Source organism: Dermacentor albipictus, unplaced genomic scaffold (genome assembly GCF_038994185.2).
Source record: "Dermacentor albipictus isolate Rhodes 1998 colony unplaced genomic scaffold, USDA_Dalb.pri_finalv2 scaffold_12, whole genome shotgun sequence".
NCBI classification, from domain to species: Eukaryota; Metazoa; Arthropoda; class Arachnida; order Ixodida; family Ixodidae; genus Dermacentor; species Dermacentor albipictus.
Genome location: NW_027225566.1, coordinates 2,817,996 through 2,839,394, shown reverse-complemented (window position 1 = coordinate 2,839,394; position 21,399 = coordinate 2,817,996). Strand labels below are relative to the sequence as shown.

At 47.2% G+C, this 21,399-nt stretch overlaps 1 protein-coding gene and 1 long non-coding RNA gene across 5 annotated transcripts in view; one reads left to right on the top strand and one right to left on the bottom strand.

Moving 5' to 3' along the window:
• The window catches only part of LOC135921356 (collagen alpha-1(XVIII) chain-like), an 840,088-nt gene that overhangs the window by 515,751 nt on the left and 302,938 nt on the right, over window positions 1–21,399 (top strand). For all 4 annotated transcript variants that reach the window (XM_065455691.1, XM_065455690.1, XM_065455689.1 and 1 more), the window contains 3 exons: window positions 966–1,028; window positions 4,143–4,229; window positions 7,973–8,035. In XM_065455691.1, coding sequence (XP_065311763.1) covers window positions 966–1,028; window positions 4,143–4,229; window positions 7,973–8,035 — 213 coding nt within the window. The remainder of the gene's footprint in view (window positions 1–965; window positions 1,029–4,142; window positions 4,230–7,972; window positions 8,036–21,399) is intronic.
• LOC135921357 (uncharacterized) lies at window positions 499–16,241 on the bottom strand. Its single transcript, XR_010570523.1, has 4 exons — window positions 16,157–16,241; window positions 15,445–15,519; window positions 5,650–5,745; window positions 499–602 (listed from the first exon to the last, which is right to left on the bottom strand). It is a non-coding gene; the product is annotated as an uncharacterized lncRNA (long non-coding RNA).

The following is a 21,399-nucleotide window of genomic DNA, read 5'->3' as shown; positions in this document are numbered from 1 at the left end:
ATGGTGGTCCAGAGTGGGCTGGGCTTCAGGGCCCGTGTTCAAAAAACAGCAGCTCCTGCAGTATAATTTTTCCTCAGAGTGAATGCTAGCCAATGCTGATGCTGGGCATACCGTTAGCGAATGTGGCCGGCCGATGGCAAAGAATACTTTCGAGACAGAAGCTTCGCGGACTGGGCCGCACATTCCATGGCGGAGGATCGCCGCTGGCGACTACTGTGCGGGTCGTGTGGGCGTTGCGCAAAGGTACGCAGAGTGATTGCCCAGTAGACCAAATTCAATTCGGTGACATTGGCCGGAATAATGTAACAATTCTATTCCAATGCTATTTCTCTTCGCGCATCGTCAGTGGTCCAAGTGGCACTCTCAAGTTATTAGGAAAATCGGCAGATCGTGAACGATGAAAGATAATAAAGGAATAGAAGAAAGCGAAATAAATCATTGCACCATACCGTCCCCAGACAAGACAGGGAGCTGTGTCTCTTATAGCCCAGTGTGTAGCTTTGGAACCCATAAGACGCTTTCAGATGTCATCGATTTGTCGTCACAAACCTTGAAGACAATCGATTCAAGTACCCATGGTGTTAATCCAGGGGGTCAGTACCCTGTAAGGGTAAAACATTATGATGTTGTAGCGCAAATGAACTGTAAGATTTTGTGTACTTCTCTAAACAGTATCTACTTGAGGGTGTAGATACACCTATGGAACGCAGGAGTTAAGATTTTTTTAGAGCTCATACAAATAACGACTGTTTGCTTTCTGAATGAACTTCTTCAGTAAAGAAACGATACTTTATCTCAAACTTGAAGAACTCGTCTCTTCCGTTTATTTTTTTTTTGTACTCGATTCCTTAGAGCTTTGTTGAAGTGCAGGAAATTTCTTTGGAAATGTATATTTTAGTGCTTCACTCAGTTGCCTTGCCTACGTGTATCTTATCGCTAACGTCTACTTTTTCTACTTTTTAAAGACTCCAGACGCCCACTATGCCGATAGGACGTCTGCAAAAACAGAATTTGACGTGATTTCAGAGGTAAGCTTCCTTTTACACTGAAGCTCTTCAGGGAAGTTCCACCGCCTTTCTCGGGCGGTGGTGTAGGCCGGCGCGCGACGACATGCCCGGATTTCTGACGTCATTCAATGAGCACAACAGAATCCCAAGTTATTGCATTCGAACATAATTATCCTTGATTACAAAATAAAAGTTGCCTTGCGTACACCTCATTCGAAAATACAACTTATTTGCACGGTTTTCTTGAACACTAATATGTAATTTTGGTTTCTGGCTTCGCGTTTTACTGGCTCCACGTTTTAGGTCAGCTCGATGTTCTCAATGCTGCTGAGGTGAACGCTGACGCTGAGGTGCAGCAACGCAGCCTCCGTGTGAGCCGTCGCCAAGAACAGCCAGAAAACAGATGCGTAGCACTTCGGAAGGGTGTGCAAATTCAGTGATACAGCATCCCTGTCTTTAATGTATCAGTTGCTATGATTGGCATACATCTGCGAAGGCTTCTTTTTTTTGCATGCCCATATGAAAACATTAACAGCGCATCGCTCGTACTTTTTCTTGTTCATACACTCCCATGCACTTCCCTCCCTATCAGTGCATTTTTGTGTCGCAGTGACCCCCATGTGTCTTAATTGCGTTTCCTTGCTTCCACCAGAATGTTAGATATCTCTTGCTTATCGGTAGAACAATAATTGTCTTTCGTTAAGGACACCGCTTTCGTTGAGAAGCTACATAGGCAATTTCAGGGGACAATTTAACAAAGAGATACTTTATTATTGTTCTCACGCAAGGATATCAACCGTTATGTTCTCTTTCTTTTGCTTTCTTTCCTTTCTTTCTGCTTATCGCTGGTCACAAGCAGGCGGCAGAGGGAGCGCTGCTAACTTTCTCCATCGCCTAAATAATACTGTTGATATTATCATGGTCATTAACATAGTTATATTTTAGGCCAATCCGTCGTTCCATCTTCTGGCACACTCTCCAAAATAATCACTGCATAGAAGCTGTAGCGTAGAGTGATCCGGTGGAACGCAGAGGCAAATGCGTGCTTAGCTGCGTAACTGTGTTTGCGTTGTAATGGACGTCAGACTGGAGTTTTGCAAGACGCGTAGCGCCACCTGCTGGTGCGAAGAGGCAGTAATTGAGTAGTGCGAAGCCCGACTCTCTTTTTAAGTTGCCTATGCAGCTAGCGACTGCGAAACAACGATTTAACTAGATTTTGGTCCATATTGCGAGTGTTTTGCGTGTTTAACACCCAGACAGAGAGCTATGGATTTCTACGATAGTCGGACGGGCCGCTGAACTGCCATAAAGCGCTTCAGACTGATTGCGGAAACGACGGCAACCGGGATAGCTCCGCGCGCTACAAAGAAACGCCGCAATCGACGCTACTGTTGTGTTGTAAATTGACATGAACGTGAATGACGGAATAACGTTCACTTTCACCGATTTCCATCGCGATCGTATGCAGGGGAAAGGCAAGAGCGCTGGATACAGGCCGTTCAACCGGTTGGGTAATCGGATTACTTGCATTCCCCACAACAAAGCGGCTCGCATGAGAAAGCGCGACAATTTTGTTCTGCTGTAATTTTGTTGCGTAGCCCTGACGGAGGACCGTGGTAACCAAGCGAAAACTCAAGAATCTGCAACCGCCACTTCGCTGGTAACAGAAAAAACAACATTGCGAACCATCCTGCGTATGTGATATCGATATCTCCACCTTTTAACAGACGTCCGCCTCCGCTTGACTCAACAAGTGGAATGGAGAGGTTTGGCAGGTCAGCTTAACCAAACATTTTGGTTCGTTTATGAATTCAAAATCCTGTTCTAGAGCATCGTTGTAGCGCGAGCTCATTTCTACTTTCGGTATTTTGTATGTTCTGCGCCGATACAACAAGCACGTTTCGCAATGTGCTGAGCCTGTTCGACTGCGTTTTTCAAATGTGAGCAATAACGTTGCTGTAGCAGCACTGGATGTGTAATTGCGATGTACCGCACGTGTATAAAGAAAAAAAATTCGGGTTTATTTACATTTATTGTGCGCGCTTGTTGCTCGAAGCGTCTGCGAAAAGTTCAAATTAAGTTACTGAGCGATGCTGAATGCATCGTTCTTTCTCCTGCGAGAAAGAAAGATGCAGCGCGTAGGCACTGTAGGAAGCTTACTGTCGTTATGATCGCACGCTGTTTGCTGCCTTGGAAAACGTTTTCTGTTTGCTACCCTGGAAAAGGCTATCAAAGTATTTGGTCTGTAAATAATTGCTAGACAAAACATTACTATAAAATACATAAAAATATAGGATATACTTAAGTCTTGTGTTCAGGGCATATTCAATATGAACCAATTTGAAATGCTTAGATTTTTATGCTGATATGCATATAAACAAACCTGATGCTCTCTGTACTTGCGAGTTGCAGCACACCGAAATAACACTTCAGTCTTTACTTTATATTGTACACGTACTTCGCCCTACTGAGCTTCCTTTCCGAAGCGTGGATGGGCGGAATAAGCTTTACAGGTCTTTGATTTTTAGGAAACCGTGCCTCAGCACAAACGAAAGAGAAGGGTCCATTGTGGCCTGTGCACCTTCGCTTGCGGACAGCTCTCCTTGCACTACTCTGTTCGTGCCAAGGCTGCGATGGGGGCGCTGGTGACGGGTTTTTCCGCAGTGCCACCTGGGCAGAGTCTGAGGTCTGTATCCTGACGTGTTTTCCCGGGAATAAATTGAACAAAGGAGGTCTGGTTGGTTGCAACTAACAGTGTTGGGCACGATATCCTGCAGCGGAGACATGTGGACTCCACGAGTAGTAGTGTGTTTCCGCTGAATCGTGTTAATGTTTCTCTTGGTTGATGCGCAGCGTGGGAGAGCATTGATAAAAGGCAATACTAAGCACTAATGTATCACTTTTTTGCGCTATGTTGTGAGCTTAGCTTCTCGTATCAGTGTATATGTGTCCTTAGGAAATGAACAATTGAGTTTGCACAGTCATACTTCCTGACAGAGTGCTTAACTCTGCCGGTCTCTGTGGATACGGAATCGTTTCTGTGCACACTACCACCCACATTTCTAAAGAATCTTTACTGTTGATCAAGCATTCTTCTTTTGATCTGTTCTATGCTCCGGCCGCGTTGCTTCCCAGCTGGACATGTGCTACTGTACCACCAACTCCACTACTGCACGGGGTCCTGCTGGTCAGGATGGCAAAGATGGTCCTCCCGGCTTGCAGGTGAGCGAGATGGTTGGGCAGCTTCTGACACCAACCGCCCCTCCTAGCCTTCTGAGCGGAGGACAGCATTCAGCAAAAGGGGCGCACAGGAGCCACCTATATGATCATGAATTGGTAGATTTATGCTGTTCAGGATCTTCGTGCATAATGTGATCATGCCAGTGGCGTAGCTACGTCGTCGGGCACCCGGGCCCCATAGGTCTTCTATCACCCCCCCCCCCCCCCCAGGTGTAGTCGAGGAAGTCGAGGATATCAACAATTTCCGAGTGTCTTCAGACTTATATGACCCCCCCCCCCACTGACCCCTTGCACCAGGGGCCCACGGCCCCCTGCCCCTCCCCCCTCCCCCGTTGCTACGCCACTGGATCATGCCGTCCGTCTAATGTTTCTGTAAGCGACGGTCAAGTCCCCCAAAAGGAATGCGTAAACGTAAATGGACCCCACCTGATCAAGGGGATTTCGCCACTTCATCAATCACGTCCACGATCATCAATGCGTATTTTCGTAACTTGTGGTTACTGTTTACTGTTAACGTTTCATAGCCTTCACTGAGTGACGTATGCTGTTGATGAAGGTGCCTTGCATTAAGCCATCTATCATTTAGGTACACACAACATATAATGTTGCCCTTACCTAAAGCGAGCATGATTATTAGCTCTCTACGTCTGCCCATAAAGATAAGTGGTGCGGCACTTTTTTCCCTTTGTGTCCTTTAGTCACGCAGGCAATTCATCTAGGCTAGCAGTACACCGCATGCATAAAACATTCCGACATGTTACCTCCCTTCCCTTCAGTCTATTTTCTTCTTAGTGAATGAATTGTGCATGCTGAAGCATATGAACCGTCAAACCTCCCTCTCTCTATGTTTATTTTTACTGTCCTTTGCAATGGAGGTGAGACAGTGTAAGAAGTGCCGTTATATTCAACGGCGATCACTTCTGCGTCTCACAAGTCGTACAATACGTTTGTTTCGAGATAGTGTCGCGCCATCAGCACGTAGCGAATTCGCGCACGTGCCCTCCTGGTCACCGTGAGCACGTTGATCTTTATGTCTATGTTTTTGGTACATCTGATGTGGCAGAAAGTAGGACCAGTTCCATGATCTCGTTATATCTGTTTCATTTTCAGACGGTCTGCAAGTGGGCAGTGTAGTGTAATCACGTCAGAACTTAGCAACGGGTTTCATGTAGTGAATGGCACGAGCGAATTGATCTGTCACGCACTTTTTGAGGTGGGATTCCAATCGCATTCTCAATCAGCGGCCTATTTCACAGCCCACTGCAGGGCAAGTGCTCACACAGCTATGCTAAGTTACAGCTGTCCGCGCCACAATCCTCGTGAAACGTAATGTGCATTATATGGCACGTTGTTTTTATTCATTTTCAAAATTAATTCGAAAGCGATTGCGTAAAACACTCACCCTAGATATAATGTCCGGGGCATGCGGAATTGTGTGAAACCGCATAATTATCTATCTGATACGACCACATGTCTTGGCGTCGTTCTTGACTCGCATCTGAAATTTAACAAACATACCATATCCCTTGTTAAAAAATGGTTTTGGTTTACGTGTATTGATAAAATCGCGACATTACTTTCAGCAGCACATCTTACGGTCACTGTATTAAGCATTCATACATAGTCACCTGATATATTGTCTTACTAATTGAGGAAACACGTATCAAACACACATGTCATGCCTTCATTACTTACATAACCAAGCAGTACGCCTGATTACATTTAGTTCTCACCTGGCATCTGCCCTCCCACTTTACCAAAATCTAAAAATACTTCCCCTCACTTACTCGTTACAGCAAAAACTTGGTCTTTTAATTTATCGCATCCAAAATCAATGTACTGTCATTAATAATATTTCTGCCTCCCCCCCCCCCAACTACTCAACAGTAATAATACAAGATTCTCGGAACAAAATAATATGTCATCACTTAAAGTACGCACGGATTACCGCAAGCAGACAGCATTCTTTTCGAGAATAATGTTTTGGGATTCATTGCCCATGAACATCAGGTGCGTCCATTCAGAACACTCATTTCATAAAGCATTGAAAATTCACTTGTGGTCAACAGCCTGTTAGTAATAAATAACCTTTATTGACAACGAGCCGTGCTTTATTTTTTACACATTAGATTACGTATAACCGTCTAGCACTTAATTCGGTTTATGTATTTCTCTGTATAGTGATGTTCTAATGCAGTTATGTATTCTCGTTATTTAATTTATTTTTGCTAATACTTTTTCACTGATATGCAACACCACTATCTGTCTGTATTTGATTATTTTTTGTAATTAGCACAGGAGGTCCCCTCGGCAGTTTGCACAGTGAGACCTCCCTCTGAGCTAATATTTGCCATATACCTTTCTGTATTCAAATATTTTCAATAAAACCTTCAAACCTTCAAACGTGTTAAATTATTTTCTTGTTGGCGCCTATAGAGAAAATTGGCACCAACTGTGTATGTCACTAAATGACTGCTGCGCTGACACAGGCGATGAAAAACAGCCGTGAAATGCGTTTCGAATAGCGCGAGTTCAACGCCCCATCGGGCGTTGTAGCGGAGTACAACGCCCCATCCTCCTCCACTCGGCGCCTTACGTGCGACGGAAGACGGCGCGCTTCCTGCCGCTTTCCTCCCTGGCGCGCGTGAGATTGAGCCGCCATCATCGACTCACCCTTGCACGTTTTCACTCGCACATACAGCATACGGCGTGCGTGGGCGTTGTTATCGCCCTTGCACATTATATGGAACATCACGACGACAACGACGGAAGAAATGCACATGGAGTGTCTATATAATTGCTATTGCAATAAAACGTGACTAGGTGGTTACCTTCTGCACGCTTAAGGAAATGCGGCCTTCAACGTATAATCGTGCTGTTTAAAAATTGTTTTTTTTGCGCATTCGTTACGTACTAGTCGGTAATACGAACTGGCATGAAGAGTTTTTTACTTGTCCGCGCTTTCAGAGTGGAGGGTCTGCAAGCTAAATTCGTATTCTCTATCAGACAACATTTGCTACCCTCGGCTGTTTCTTTATCGCCAGTTCTGGTACCCAAATAGATCACGGTTGATTGTTATACAGATTACATAGCCACTCATTCATTTGTTTCCCTTAAGCTCAAGTAAAATATTGCGTAGTTGCGTTGGCTGTTCAATTTCTACTGCCGTGTTCCTATCTCTTCAGATGACACCTATCATTTCCCGTTTGATCGGTTGTTGGGCGAACCTCAGCTTTCTGGCAAGTTCCTAGTGATATTCTGCCAAGTTTTGTGCCCCGTAGGATAGTGCTCGCAAAATGCATTCATTATCTGTACACTCATCCTATCGATAATATTGGCGAGTCACCGTTCATGAACTTGGAGTGCATGCTTTACAACTAAATACCATTTGTTTAATGATACTGAATGGCGTCTACTTCGGGCATCTGCTTCGAAATACGTGAACAAATTGGCGCCAGCACTTATTACTTTCCACTCTTGTTACAGGAAAGGGAAGATTAAGACAGGAAAACACGAATTCAGCTTAATGTGGTACATGATGGGAGAACCAAAAAGCCATGGAAATGGAGCTCGAGATCGGGCAGAGGATGTGTGATTTCACAAATCATGACATTTGCGAATCCTTGCTTTGAGCGTACCGAATCACTTGTCGATCACAGGCTCATATTAGCAGATAGTGCATTAACAGAGTGTGCAACTCCTGATGTACCGTCAACACATTGCAGGGTCATCCTGGTCCGATTGGTTTGCAGGGTCCACCCGGAGCGCAAGGGCCACAAGGACCACAGGTAATAACTATTGTCTCCTCTCAGTGAGCTGGCTCGGTATAAATATGTCTTTAAGCATTACCCAACTTCATGGTGCTCTTGGGCTGTGATTGGCCCTTGCGCCATAAAACACGTCTTCATCATCATCTCCTACTTCACCGGCTTGCGGATTGTCCTTGTGGAGAGTATTGCACAATGCTCCAGTAGTTGGGAGTACTTGTGAAGGCTATTTCGCTAATGGTCATATGTTCTTAAGCAATAGGATATTATGTACTTGTCCCGGCCAGCGCCTACAATCTTTCTTGTTTTGTGTATTGGTGTGGTCTGCGTTCTTTTTCTACTTCTGTTTCAGTTATTTGCTGCTCGTTTTTTTTCTTGCACTACCACGCTTTAAACGTAGTGCAAAATAAATCAGGCTAACCTTATGTTTACTATTTAAGTACCAGTTTGGTAAAACTCTGATTAGTAAACTAGGAGCGTAAACACAGTCAGAATTATACGATACTGTTGGAAAGAACGGGCCAACAATGTGTTTTCTCTAAAAAGCACCGCTTCTATATATTTTGAAACCACTATTGAAGTCATGCCAAACAGCCACTATGCCTATGAAAGATTTATGAACTGTCGCTCATCATTAATGGATGAAGGAAATCACGCGATCTAGTCAGGTGAAAGGCAATCGGATACGGTGGCCAAATGACCTTGAAGGCAGGGAATTGTGCGTTTTGATTAGACTATTATAGAACTATATATATATATATATATATGTATTGTGGGCAATATGCATGTGGCGCTGGGCAGACTTCCCCCGCTGCAGAGCGAGACCCGAGCTCGGGCTGCTGATGTGAAGAGCTAGGACACGTGATCAACAGCTACTTGTGATCCCTCGAACGAGCTGCAACATACCCCAATAAACCCCCGTGGCGAAGAGGAGCCATCCTGGCGACCTAAGGTGATGACACGACAAGGGGGTCGTGGTACGGCTTCAGGCGGCTGATGTGAACCGTCGCGCGGCCACGGCGGCGTTTGTCCGAAGATGGCGTCACCGGTTCGACCTCATAATTCAAAGGCGATGTACACGCGACGATCCGGTATGGTCCCTGATATTTCGGTGCAACCTTTGGGCTGAGCCCGGGGGCTTGGAATGGGCAGCCGGAGCAAGCCGTGAGAGCCCTCGGCGAAGCACTCTTTGGGCTGGTCGTCGTCGCGGCGATCTTAGTGGATTCCTCTTGTATCCGACGTGAATGAGTGAGCCAGTTGGTGACACTGTTCAGCATGGCGAGCAACTTCGGAAAGAGGGATGAATTCAGAGGCATCCTGATGATATGGTAGTACGGTGTCAAGGGCAGTGGATGGTTCACGTCCCTAAAGAAGGAAAAATGGTGAGAAGCCTGTGGTAGCCTGAACGGCGGTATTATATGCATGCGTCACAAAAGGGAGGACATCCTCCCAATTGGAATGATCAGATGCAACATACATGATGAGCATGTCACCAAGAGTGCGGTTGAATCGTTCCATTAGACCGTTAGTCTGTGGGTGATATGCCGTAGTGGTGCGGTGAATAGTGCGGCACGCTGCGAGTAGCTCATTAGTAACTTCGGACAAGAAGACATGGGCTCGGTCACTGAGCGGTTCTCGCGGTGCGCCGTGCCGCAAGATGAAATGCCGTAAGAGAAATGCGGCGACGTCGCGAGCAGCAGCTTCGGCATATCTTGTGAGGTGGTCTACTGCGACAATTATCCAACGATTTCCGTTAGCAGTGCATGGAAGACGCCCATAAAGGTCGATGCTAACCCTATCAAAAGGACGTGCAGGACACTGCAAATGTTGCAGAGGTCCTGTCGTATAAGGCGATGTCTTGCGCCACTGGCAGGGTGCACATGACTGAATGTATTTGCGGACATAAGAATACATGCCGCGCCAGTAGTACAGCTGGCGGAGCTGCTCGTAGGTTTTCAGGACGCCAACATGAGCTTGTTGTGGGTCGGCGTGGAAATACGTGCATACGTCGGAACGCAAATGGCGAGGGATGACTAGCAGCCATTTGCGACCGTCTGGCTAATAGTTTCGGTGGTACAAGATGGCGTCCCGTAGCACGAAATGGATGGCTTGGCGAGGAAGGGCTCGAGGGCATGTAGCCGCTGAAGAACTGTTAAGAATATCAATGAGAGATGAGAGACAGAATCCACGGATCTCTACTCTGTTCAGACGGCATGTGAGTAACAGCAAGCGTAGCAACCGGGCACTCTATGGGTGATGGTGGCGTTCCGTCGGATCGCACGCGCGCTCGGGGGTGCGCATCTGCATTAGTATGCTGACGCTCGGATCGATAGATGACGCGAATGTCAAATTCTTGGAGCCGAAGAGCCCAATGTCCAAGACGCCCTGACGGGTCTTTCAGTGACGCAAGCCAGCAGAGTGCGTGGTGGTCGGTCACAACGTCGAATGGACGACCATACAAGTAAGGGCGAAATTCGTGTAAGGCCCAAACCATAGCCAAACATTCTTTTTCTGTGCAAGAATAATTGGTTTCTGCCTTCGTGAGGACATGACTCGCATATGCAACCACACATTCCTGAAAGCCAGGCTTGGGTTGCGCAAGGGCGGCTCCAAGACCAACGTCGCTGTCGTCCGTATGAACTTCGGTCGCTGCACTCGGGTCGTAGTGGCGTAGAACAGGCGGTGAGGTAAGCAGACGAAGCAAAGTGGTGAAGGCTTGGTCACATGCCGGAGTCCAATCGCAGAGGTCACGAGGACCAGCCAGGAGCTTCGTCAGGGGAATGATGATGGAGGCAAAATTTCGCACAAAGCGTTGAAAATAAAAGCAAAGGTCGACAAAACTTCGGAACTTTTTCACTGTAGTCAGCCGCGGAAATTCTGCGACAGCACGAAGTTCGTCAGGGTCGGGAAGAACGCCGTCTTTTTAAATGACATGGCCAAGTATGGTCAGCTGGCAGGCTCCAAAGCGGCACTTTTTCAAGTTTATTTTTTTATTTATTAAGTACTGCTAGCCTGAATTCCAGGCCTTAAGCAGGAGCGGGTTACACTTCGGTACAAATGTACCTGAAGAACAAAAATAGCACACATACAAACCAATGGAACTAGAGAAAAGTGAATGGTGTGTCAAGTACGTGAAGTTAAGTGGAAGGCCGGCGTTGGCAAGGCAAGTAAGGATTTCGCGTAGACGAGAGAGGTGAGTGGTGAAATAGGGGGAAAAAACTTTCACGTCGTCTAAATTACACAAGCAAGTCTTCCGTTTGAGGCCTCGCAGAATATTGTCCATCATCCTTTCGAATGTCGCGGGAGCATTGCAGAGGCCGAATGGCATTACTGTAAACTCACACAGGCCATGAGGCTTAATGAAAGCTGTCTTCGAGCGGTCGGATTTGTCCACTGGCACTTGCCGATAGCCCCATCGCAAGTCCAAAGAAAACAATTCGGCACCATGTAGGCAATCCAGGGCGTCATCTATGCGCGTTAGAGGATAGACATGTTTCTGTGTAATCTTTTTGAGGTGGCGATGGTCCACACAGAAACGAATCTAGCCATCTTTTTTCTTAACAAGTACTACGGGAGATGACCAAGGGGCCCAGGATGGCTTGATTACACCACGTTCAAGCATGTCTTCGACTAGCTCGGTGATGACACGACGCTCGGTGGATGACACGCGGTACGGACGCTAGCGTAATGGTGCCTGATGTCCCGTATCAATGAGGTGAGAGATGGCACTTGTGCGGCCTAATGATTAATGGCAAGGTTTGTAACAGCGCACCCAAGACAAGGACAACAGAAGGAATAAAACAATGTTATCTGTCTCCTGTTGTCCTTGTCTTGGGTGCGCTGTTACAAACCTTACCATGAATCCCAACCAACTAGCCCAACTCAGCGTTCTGATGCTGCCTGATGATGCTTGGTTCTAGTCAAAAGAAGAGTGAAAATTATTTAACAGAGTAGTTAGCCGCTCACGTTGTGTCGGCTCGAGGTCATCGGCAATAGAGCAGCAAAGAAATATCCGGTGATACTTGGTAAGTTGGCGCATGGGGTGTCAGTGCTGTTACGTTGGCAGAATCCACGTCGTCGGCAGCAGGGTAATGCAGAATAACGTCAGCGTCGACAGTCTGGATGGTACCAATAGTCTCGTCACCGTGCAAAGCCAAAGTGTACGAATTTGGGTTAGAAATCAGTATTTGTGCAGCACCATGGTGAACCGTGAGGAGGGCGAAAGGCAACAATATAGGCTGGCGGCGAATGAAGACGGCAGCGGGTGAAAACATGACCATCGCTTCGGCAAGCGATGCGCATGAAAGAGGGACAAATACAGCACTGTGAGGAGGAAGCTCAGTATCTGAAGCTACACAGATCCTGCTAACATCATGAACTTGAAAGTCGTGAGATGGCAAATCGCACAGAACGGAAAACTGAATCTCAGCACGTGCACAGACAATGATGGCATGATGGCGCGACAGAAAATCCCAAGCGAAAATCACATCATGGGAGCAAAAATTAACACAAAGAAATCAATCGAATACAGAATGTCTTGAATCAGCACCCTGGCAGGGCACATAGGGACTGGCTTAACGTGTTGTGCACTGGCTGTTCTAAGCAATGGTACCGAAAGCATCATGGTCACTTTCTGTAATGCACGACAAAGCTTCTCACTAATCACGGATACAGCAACACCTGTATTGACGAACGCAAGAGATTTGATGCCATCAACTTACAATTCAATAACGTTAGCAGTGGATAAACGAGGATTTTGATGTTCCGATGCTGACGCAGTTCGTGCCTCAGAAACTGCGAAAATCAGTTTTCCGCCTCAGTAGTACTGGCACTGGGCCTACCACGCATGGGTGAGAGTGAGCGCCGATGATGGGAAGGCGAGCGACGAGTACCATAGGGCCGTAACTGCAGTGCTGGTATGTCATCACCAGCGTAGACTTCCGGTGGTGGTCGTTAAAGCACACGGAATGGTCGGAAGCCGGAGCTGGCTGCTCGCGGGGTGCCTACGAAGGCCGGAAAGTGCTGGCGGCGGAAGCACGATACATGTCCCGGGGTGCCGCAGGCATAGCATATTGGGCGGTTGTTAGCAGTGCGCCAAGGATTTGTAGCCTGCTGCTATGCACTGAAAAAGAGAGCCGCCTGCTGGCGAGGCGAAGGTGCAGGACAGAACCCCAGCAGACGAGGCGCCCGTATAACGGCTTCAGCATAGGTTAGAGGCGCGGCCACGGGAGCCGGCTGACACGGACATGAAACAGCTTCGGTCACTTGCTCTTGAATTACCCGTCGGATCTCTGGAGCCACGTATTGAGGAGGCTTCTCCGTGGTAGGCAAAATCGAGAGGTATCGCGCGAACCCCTCGCGCACAAATTCTTTTATTTGGGTCAGGAAAATTGTGTCATCATCATCATCATCATCATCATAATAATCATCATCATCAGCCTGGTTAAGCCCACTGCAGGACAAGGACCTCTACCATATTTCTCCAACTACCGCGGTGTTGCAAAAATTGTGGCCATGTCGCCCCTGGAAACTTCTTACTCTCATCCGCCCACCTAACTTCCTGCCACCCCCTGCTGCGCTTCCCTTCCCTTGCAATCCAGTTTGTGACTCTTAATGACCATCGGTTATCTTCCCTCCTCATTACATGTCCCGCCCATGCCCATTTCTTTTCCTTGATTTCAACTAAGATGCCATTAACTCGCGTTTGTTCCCTCACCCAATCTGCTCTTTTCTTATCCCTTAACGTTACACCCATCATTTCTTCTTTCCATAGCTCGTTGCGTCGTCCTCAATTTATGTAGAACCCTTTTCGTAAGCCTCCAGGTACTGGTAGGACACAGCTGTTATACACTTTTCTCTTGAGGGATAATGGCAACCTGCTGTTCATGATCTGAGAATGCCTGCCAAACGCACCTCAGCCCATTCTTATTCTTCTGATTATTGCAGAAGAAGTTGGCAGCGATGGCGTCGAGGTAGAGCATCCGCCTCGCGTGCAAGCCGGTGCCGCGCAATGTTCCGCCGGATTTTTAAAAAAACCGCGTGTCGATCAAATTACACAAACAGGCCGGGAGTGCGGCCTGATATCGGTGAGAGCCGGTAACCCACTCCCTCACCGGAGGAGGATTGGCCACCCTGGTGCAGAACTTGCCACACCCTCCTATATGAATACCACAATCAAAGTTCTGTGCTTGTCGCCAATAACGAATGCTGCCAACGAATCTACCATAGGTGGTGGGCGCCGAGCTAAGATGCGTTGCTTCCGTAGCTCGTCAAAACTTTCTCACAAATTGATAACGTCGGTCACGGTACGCGGATCCTTCGCTAACAACATTTGAAAGGCGTCCTCATCAATGGCTTTCATATTGTGTTTTATCTGGTCCTGTTCTGCTATTGACGGATTCACGCGCTTACACAGGTCAATGACATCTTCGATGTAATTTGTGAAAGTTTCACCTTGATGTTGCGCACGCCCCCGTAAGCGTTGTTCGGCGCGAAGCTTGCGCACAGCGGGGCGCCCGAACAGTTCTGCGAAACTTGTCTTGAATGTGCTCCACGTTGTGAAATCGTGTTCGTGGTTTCGGAACCAGGGGTTCGCGACACCGGTTAAGTAAAACAGCACGTTGTGCAACATTGTGGCGTCATCCCACTTATTATGCTGGCTCACCCGTTCCTAAGGTGACCACCGATCCTCCACGTCATGATCATCGGTGCAGCTAAAGATGGCAGGATCACACTGGCGCAACACACAAGAAACGATGACCGCCGGGGACTGTGGTGCATCTTCCTGGGTGGTTTCATCAAGCATGGTAGCAGCAGTCGGTAGCGTGCGGCTTCGGAGTTCCAGTTTCTGGGGTTACCCAGCACCTCCACCTAATGAAATGGGGTTTATTGCAGCTCGTTCGAGGGGTTGCAAGGAGCTCGCGATCAGGAGTCCTGGCTCTTCGCATCAGCAGCCGGAGCTCGTGTCTCGCGCTGCAGCGGTGGCAGTCCCCACAACGCCACATTTGCACCCCACAGGGGCGTCTGCGTCAGCAGGCGTTTGGTGTTTTGCGACACCACGTACCCGAGCACGCGAGGGTTGGACCTTCCCGCGTGTAGCCGTGCGCGGCTTAGCCGTGTCTGGGGAAAGGGGGATCCTTGAGGCTGAGCCGATGCTGGGTGTCTGGACCTTGAAGGGCCCCCGGCGGAGGCAACGCACCTCTTTGGCCTCTGATTCACATAGACGGCACCTCCAGACTGACCCACCTGGAGGAAATCGGCAGTCGCCTTTTCCTGTCTTTCTATTCAACCTTTTAGTTTCCCTCTCGCTATCTCTTCTTTCCTCTATTCTTATTACTTCTTCTCACTTCCGAATTTTTTGGCGGCAAGGGTTAACCTGGTGTATGTATCGAACCTTGGGTATGTTATATTAGGTTATAGTGTTTACGTACAGCTGGCGTCTGCGTTTCCTCCCGGACTCGTGGCGTCCCCTTGTTGGGCTCGGTGGTGGGTGGCTGGCGTAGCTACTGAAATAAATGAATTTTGCATGGCTAATACGTCATTCCCCCCGCTTTCCTATCGTCCTCTTTCAAAAAGAGGACGCACCGAAGAAACTTTTCAGCTATTTAGCCATCGCAAAGAAACTTCCCCCGCTACCATGCAATACACAGTCAAGATCCTGAAAGGACAGTCTGAACTATCTCACCTTTCATCGTAGCTAAATGCCTTAGCAACACACTAGGTGCTGACTACAAAGTGACAAAACTAAGCAGTGGCGACCTTCTTTTTGAGGTCCGCGACACTCTACAGCATGGTAAACTCTCCAATCCCGTAATGTGACAATCACTGTTACCCCCACCGATCACTGAACACGTCGAAAGGAGTCATCTCTGATAAAGATCTCTTGAGCCTAAGCGAGGATGAGCTCCTGGAGGGCTGGAAGGAACACAATGTGATTCAGGTCCAAAGAATAAAAATCAAGCGAGACAACCAAGATATCCCAACTAAACATCTCATCCTCACCTTTGCGTCCAGCGTTCTACCAGAAACGTTAGAAACAGGATATACCAAACTTCGAGTCCGGCCTTACATCCCAAACCCCCGAAGATGCTTTAAATGTCAGAGATATGGCCATGGTTCGCAAAGCTGCCGTGGCCGCCTTACCTGTGCAAAGTGTGGCGAACACGAACACGAATTCAACAACTGTAATGGCACACTCCACTGTCCCGACTGTGACGGTGGACATGCAGCATATTCTCCAACCTGCCCCACATGGAAAAAAGAAAAAAGACATCATCACAATGAAAATCAAAGAAAACATCTCATTTCAAGAGCGCGGAAACGTGTTTCCTTTTTCCATACCTCAGGGTATGCTGGTGCTGCGCGCAAGGGGGCAACGTCGCAGCAGACTCCGGCTCCGGCCCGCCCACAACGAGTGTGGTTGCGGCCTTGCCACCAGCCCCCCTGGCGTCAGCAGCCAGTGCTGCTGCGCCGTCTCCGAAAGAGGGCCCATCGACCTCTGGGTTGGTGGCCTCCAAGGCCCTGCTTTTCGAGGCAAGGCCTAAGGTGAAAATACCCCGCTCGTGTGAGCGGAAGTCCAGCGGCTCCCAAGAGTTGATGGACACAACCCCGAGCCAGAAGGCGCATCTAGCGCCTCGGGAGCAGCGCGAGTCTCGCGACCGCTCCAAAAAAACAAAACTCGTACCATAATCACGGGGCCTGAAAAGGCTCCGTAAGTCATTTCTCTGACTTGACTCCTCTTGACACACAGCATAAGACACGAACAATATGGCTGCACAATTAAAACACTGGAACGTTAGAGGTCTTATCCGCAACCTCGATGACATTAAAGAACTCTTACACAAACATAACCCAAACGTGCTGTATGTTCAGGAGACACATCTCAAATGTACACAAACTTTCTTTGTCAGTACGCCATCTACCGTAATGGCCGCAACGAGGCGAATGCCTCATCTGGCGGTGCTGCAATAGTTGTCGACAAGTACGTAGCTTGTCACCATGTCGCCCTTCAGACGCCCCTTGAGGCAGTGTCCAATTCGAGCAATTCTTAATAATAAATTGTTCACGGTATGTTTCTTATACATACGCCCTAATTATAACCTCGGAAAAAGCGATTTTTATAACCTAATTGATCAGCTGCCAGACCCCTGCGTACTCGTAGGCGATATTATTGCTCACAACACCATGTGGGGAGACTCGCGATGTGACGGGAAAGGCCGTTTCACTGAAAATTTTCTTATGAACTCCGGTGCATGCCTCTTGAACAAGAAGGAGCCAACGTATTATAATATCCATCATAATTTATATTCATCAATAGACCTGTCGATTAGCTCTGCAACAATGTTCCCGGACTTGCATTGGCATGTAATCAAAAATCCCTGTGAAAGGGACCACTTTCCCGTAATGTTCAATTCAATAGGTCAACACGAATGCCCCCCACATATCACCCGGTGCAAACTAGCCTCTGCCGAATGGAATAATTTTAAAGAATGAACTCATTTATCCCGAGATTTTATCACTGATTTTAACACAGACGAAGCAGTAGCATATTTTACTTGTTTTATACTCGACGCAGCTGAAACGTTTATTCCCTAAACAGGTTACAGGTTTATCTTGTAAAAGAAGGGTATCCTGGTGGAATGAGCAGTGCGAACTGGCGCGACAGAAACAAAACAAAGCGTGGGGTTTGCTGCGTCGCTACCCGACTGCAGAAAACCTCATTGAATTTAAAGTGGCCAAATCGCAAGGAAGGCGCACGCGTACACAGGCAAGGAGGGCTAGCTGGGAGAGGTTTCTCTCGGGCATCACATCCTACATTCAAGAGTGTAAAGTTTGGAATGGCGTACGAAAGCTAAAGGGGCAGCACATCCACCCATTGCCCTTAGTTGACCCCCAAGGAACTACCTTGGAAGACCAGGCCAACGCTTTGGGCGAACACTTAGAGTATGTATCAAGTTCCACACACTACACACGATCATTCCGAAAGTATAAACAAACAGCTGAACTTAAGACACTTGATCGTAAATGCCGTCCGGATGAACCATATAACCGTCCTTTTAGTATTGCCGAGCATAAAGCTGCATTGAGCACAAGACGGGTACCCTGGTGGAATGAACTGTGCAGACTGGCACGAAAGAAACAAAACAAAGCGTGGGGCTTGCTGCGTCGCTCCCCGACTGCAGAAAACCTTATTGAATTTAAACTGGTAAAGTCACAAGGGAGGCGCACGCGGAGACAGGCAAGGAGAGCCAGCTGGGAGAAGTTTCCCTCGGGCATCACATCCTATGCTAAAGAATCTAAAGTTTGGAATGGTGTAAGAAAGATAAAGGGGCAACAAATCCACCCTCTGCCCTTAGTGGACGACCAAGGGACTACCTTGGAGGACCAGGCGAACGCTCTGGGCGAATACTTCGAATATGTATCAAGCTACACACATTAGACAAAATGATTCCTCAAATACAAACACTTAGCTGAACTTAAGGCACTTGATCGTAAATGCCGTCCGGATGAACCATATAACCGTCCTTTTAATATTGCCGAGCTTAAAGCTGCATTGAGCACATGTAGAAGCTCTGCTCCGGGAGCTGATAGAATCATCTATGACATGATTAAGAACTTACACGAAGACACACAAATGACACTTCTGGCACTTTTCACCTCTCCTTGGGCTGCCGGATACCTCCCATCCTCATGGAAGGAGGCTATTGTTATTCCCGTCTTGAAGCTCGGCAAAGACCCTTCCTTGGCGGCAAGCTATCGCCCGATAGCTCTTACAAGTTGTCTTATAAGCTATTCGAAAAAATGATTAATCGTAGACTAATACATTTTCTGGAACTGAACAATATGCTTGATCCCTATCATTGTGGCTTCGGAGAAGGGTGGTCCACGACTGATCATCTTGTACGCATTGAAGCAAATATCCGCGATGCATCTGTACATAAACAGTTCTTCTTATCGATATTCCTCGATATGGAGAAGGCGTACGACACGACCTGGCAATACGGGATCTTACGAGACATGTCGGGGATGGGCATCCGTGGAAATATGCTAACATAATAGAAAGCTATCTGTCGAAACGCACCTTCCGCGTGACAATCGGCAATGTATTGTCGCGAACTTTTATACAAGAAAATGGTGTACCTCAAAGAGGTGTGCTTAGCTGCACATTCTTTATCGTGTAAATGGACACCCTTCGTGCTTCATTACCGCCAGTCATTTGTTATTCTGTTTACGTAGATGATATACAAATAGGTTTCATATCCTGCAACCTTGCAGTGTGTGAGAGGCACGTACAACAGGGCTTGAACAAAGTATCTAAATGGGCAGACGAAAACGGATTTAAAGTGAACCCGAACAAAACTTCTTGTGTGCTTTTCGCAAGAAAGAGAGGCCTCGTTGCAGATCCCTATATCCAAATGTATGGCCAGCAAATCCCTGTGAACAAAGAGCACAAGTTCTTAGGTATCATACTTGACTCTAAACTAACATTTATTCCACACATAAAGTATCTCAAGGTGAAATGCTTAAAAACAATGAACTTACTGAAAATTTTATCCCATACAGCATGGGGAAGCGATAGAAAATGCTTGATGAATCTTCACAAAAGCCTCATTCGATCACGATTGGACTACGGTGCCGTGATTTATCATTCTGCAGACCCGAGCGCGCTAAAGACGCTAGATCCGGTTCACCATTGCGGAATTAGACTGGCCTCTGGCGCTTTCAAAACAAGTCCCACTGAAAGTTTGTATGTCGAATCAAATGAGTGGTCGCTCCATCTCCAGAGAACATACATCAGCCAAACATATTTCCTGAAAGTCCACTCTAATCATCCGTGAACATCCGTGTTTTAATACCCTTAACGATATGACATATGATACACTTTTCCGTAATTGTTCCTCGGTAAGACAGTCCTTCTCACTTCGTGTGAGGGAGCTTAGTGTTGAAATGGATGTCCCAATCCTCAAACATCGCCTAATGCCTCCAGCTAAGCTGCTAACTCCTTGGGAGTTGCAGATGATACAATGCGATATACCTTTCATGCAAGTTACAAAACACGCTCCAGAGATTGAAATCCAAATGCATTTCCGGGAACTCCAATACAAACACTGCTGCATGGAGTTCTACACAGACGCACCGAAGTCACGCGAGGGGGTGTCCTATGCAGCCGTCGGCCCATCCTTCTCGGAATCCGATGTACTGCATCCGGAAGCAAGAATCTTTACGGCTGAGGCCTGCGCACTGCTGTCGGCTGTAAAGCATATAAGGAAAACAAAACTAAATAAAATCTGTTATATATACGGACTCCCTAAGCACTGTGAAGGCTTTGATGTCATTTTGTAAGCACAAAAGTCCAGTAATCAATGAACTATATTCTGTCTTATGTAAAGCGTATATATGTAACCAGCATGTCATCATATGCTGGGTGACGGGTCATAGGGGCATCGAAGGTAACCTTCTGGCGGACCAGATTGCCACATCAATTGCATGGCATTCTGTTCATCCTACCGCTGCAGTCCCTGTCACAGATCTGAGGCCCTTCTTGCGCAGGAAACTGCGAAACTACTGGCAACGTTTGTGGGACAGGGAAACAAATAATAAGCTCCACGTAATAAATCCACAATTAGGGTTCTGGCCTTCTGCAATAAAATCACGTCGGACAGATGTCCTATCCTGTCGTCTTAGAATAGACACACATTTGGCACCGATAACTTTTTACTCACCGAAAATGGCCCTCCAACCTCTGGCAGATGCGGGGAGAGGCTCACCGTGCTCCACGTCCTCCTGGAGTGTCGGAAAGCCGAATCTGAGAGAAGGAGACATTTTTCCTTAGCATACCGTCAACAGATTCCTCTCCATCGTGTAATGTTTCTCAGTCCAGAACCGCTTTTTAGTACAGACGCTGTCCTAGGTTTCCTCAGAGATGTTGTCCTACACGTTATTAGTCCCATACATTCGTAGCGCGTCCTCTCTAGAGAGGATGTCGCTGTGATTGTCATACTGTATAGGACATGCCTTCATGCCTTGTATTTCAAGGGCTCTGGCGAGGCAGTAGTGCTCCAGGTAATTTTACCATCTCACATATCTTTTATAATGCATCATTCTCTCACGATGGATTTTATTGCTCATAGAACATGTCATTATCATCGACACAATCTTATAACAGATAGATTTTACGCACTATAGAGCGACTATTTTTAAGGCCCCTTTACAGCCATGTCACATGAACCTCATTGAACTCATAACTACATTGCGAATTCATCAACACTGGCTTGGTGCTCTTTGGCCATACCTGGCCCTTGCGCCAATAAACTCCAAACATTCATTCATTCATTCACATGTGCATGTGGCGCCAACACAATATATATATATATATATATACATAT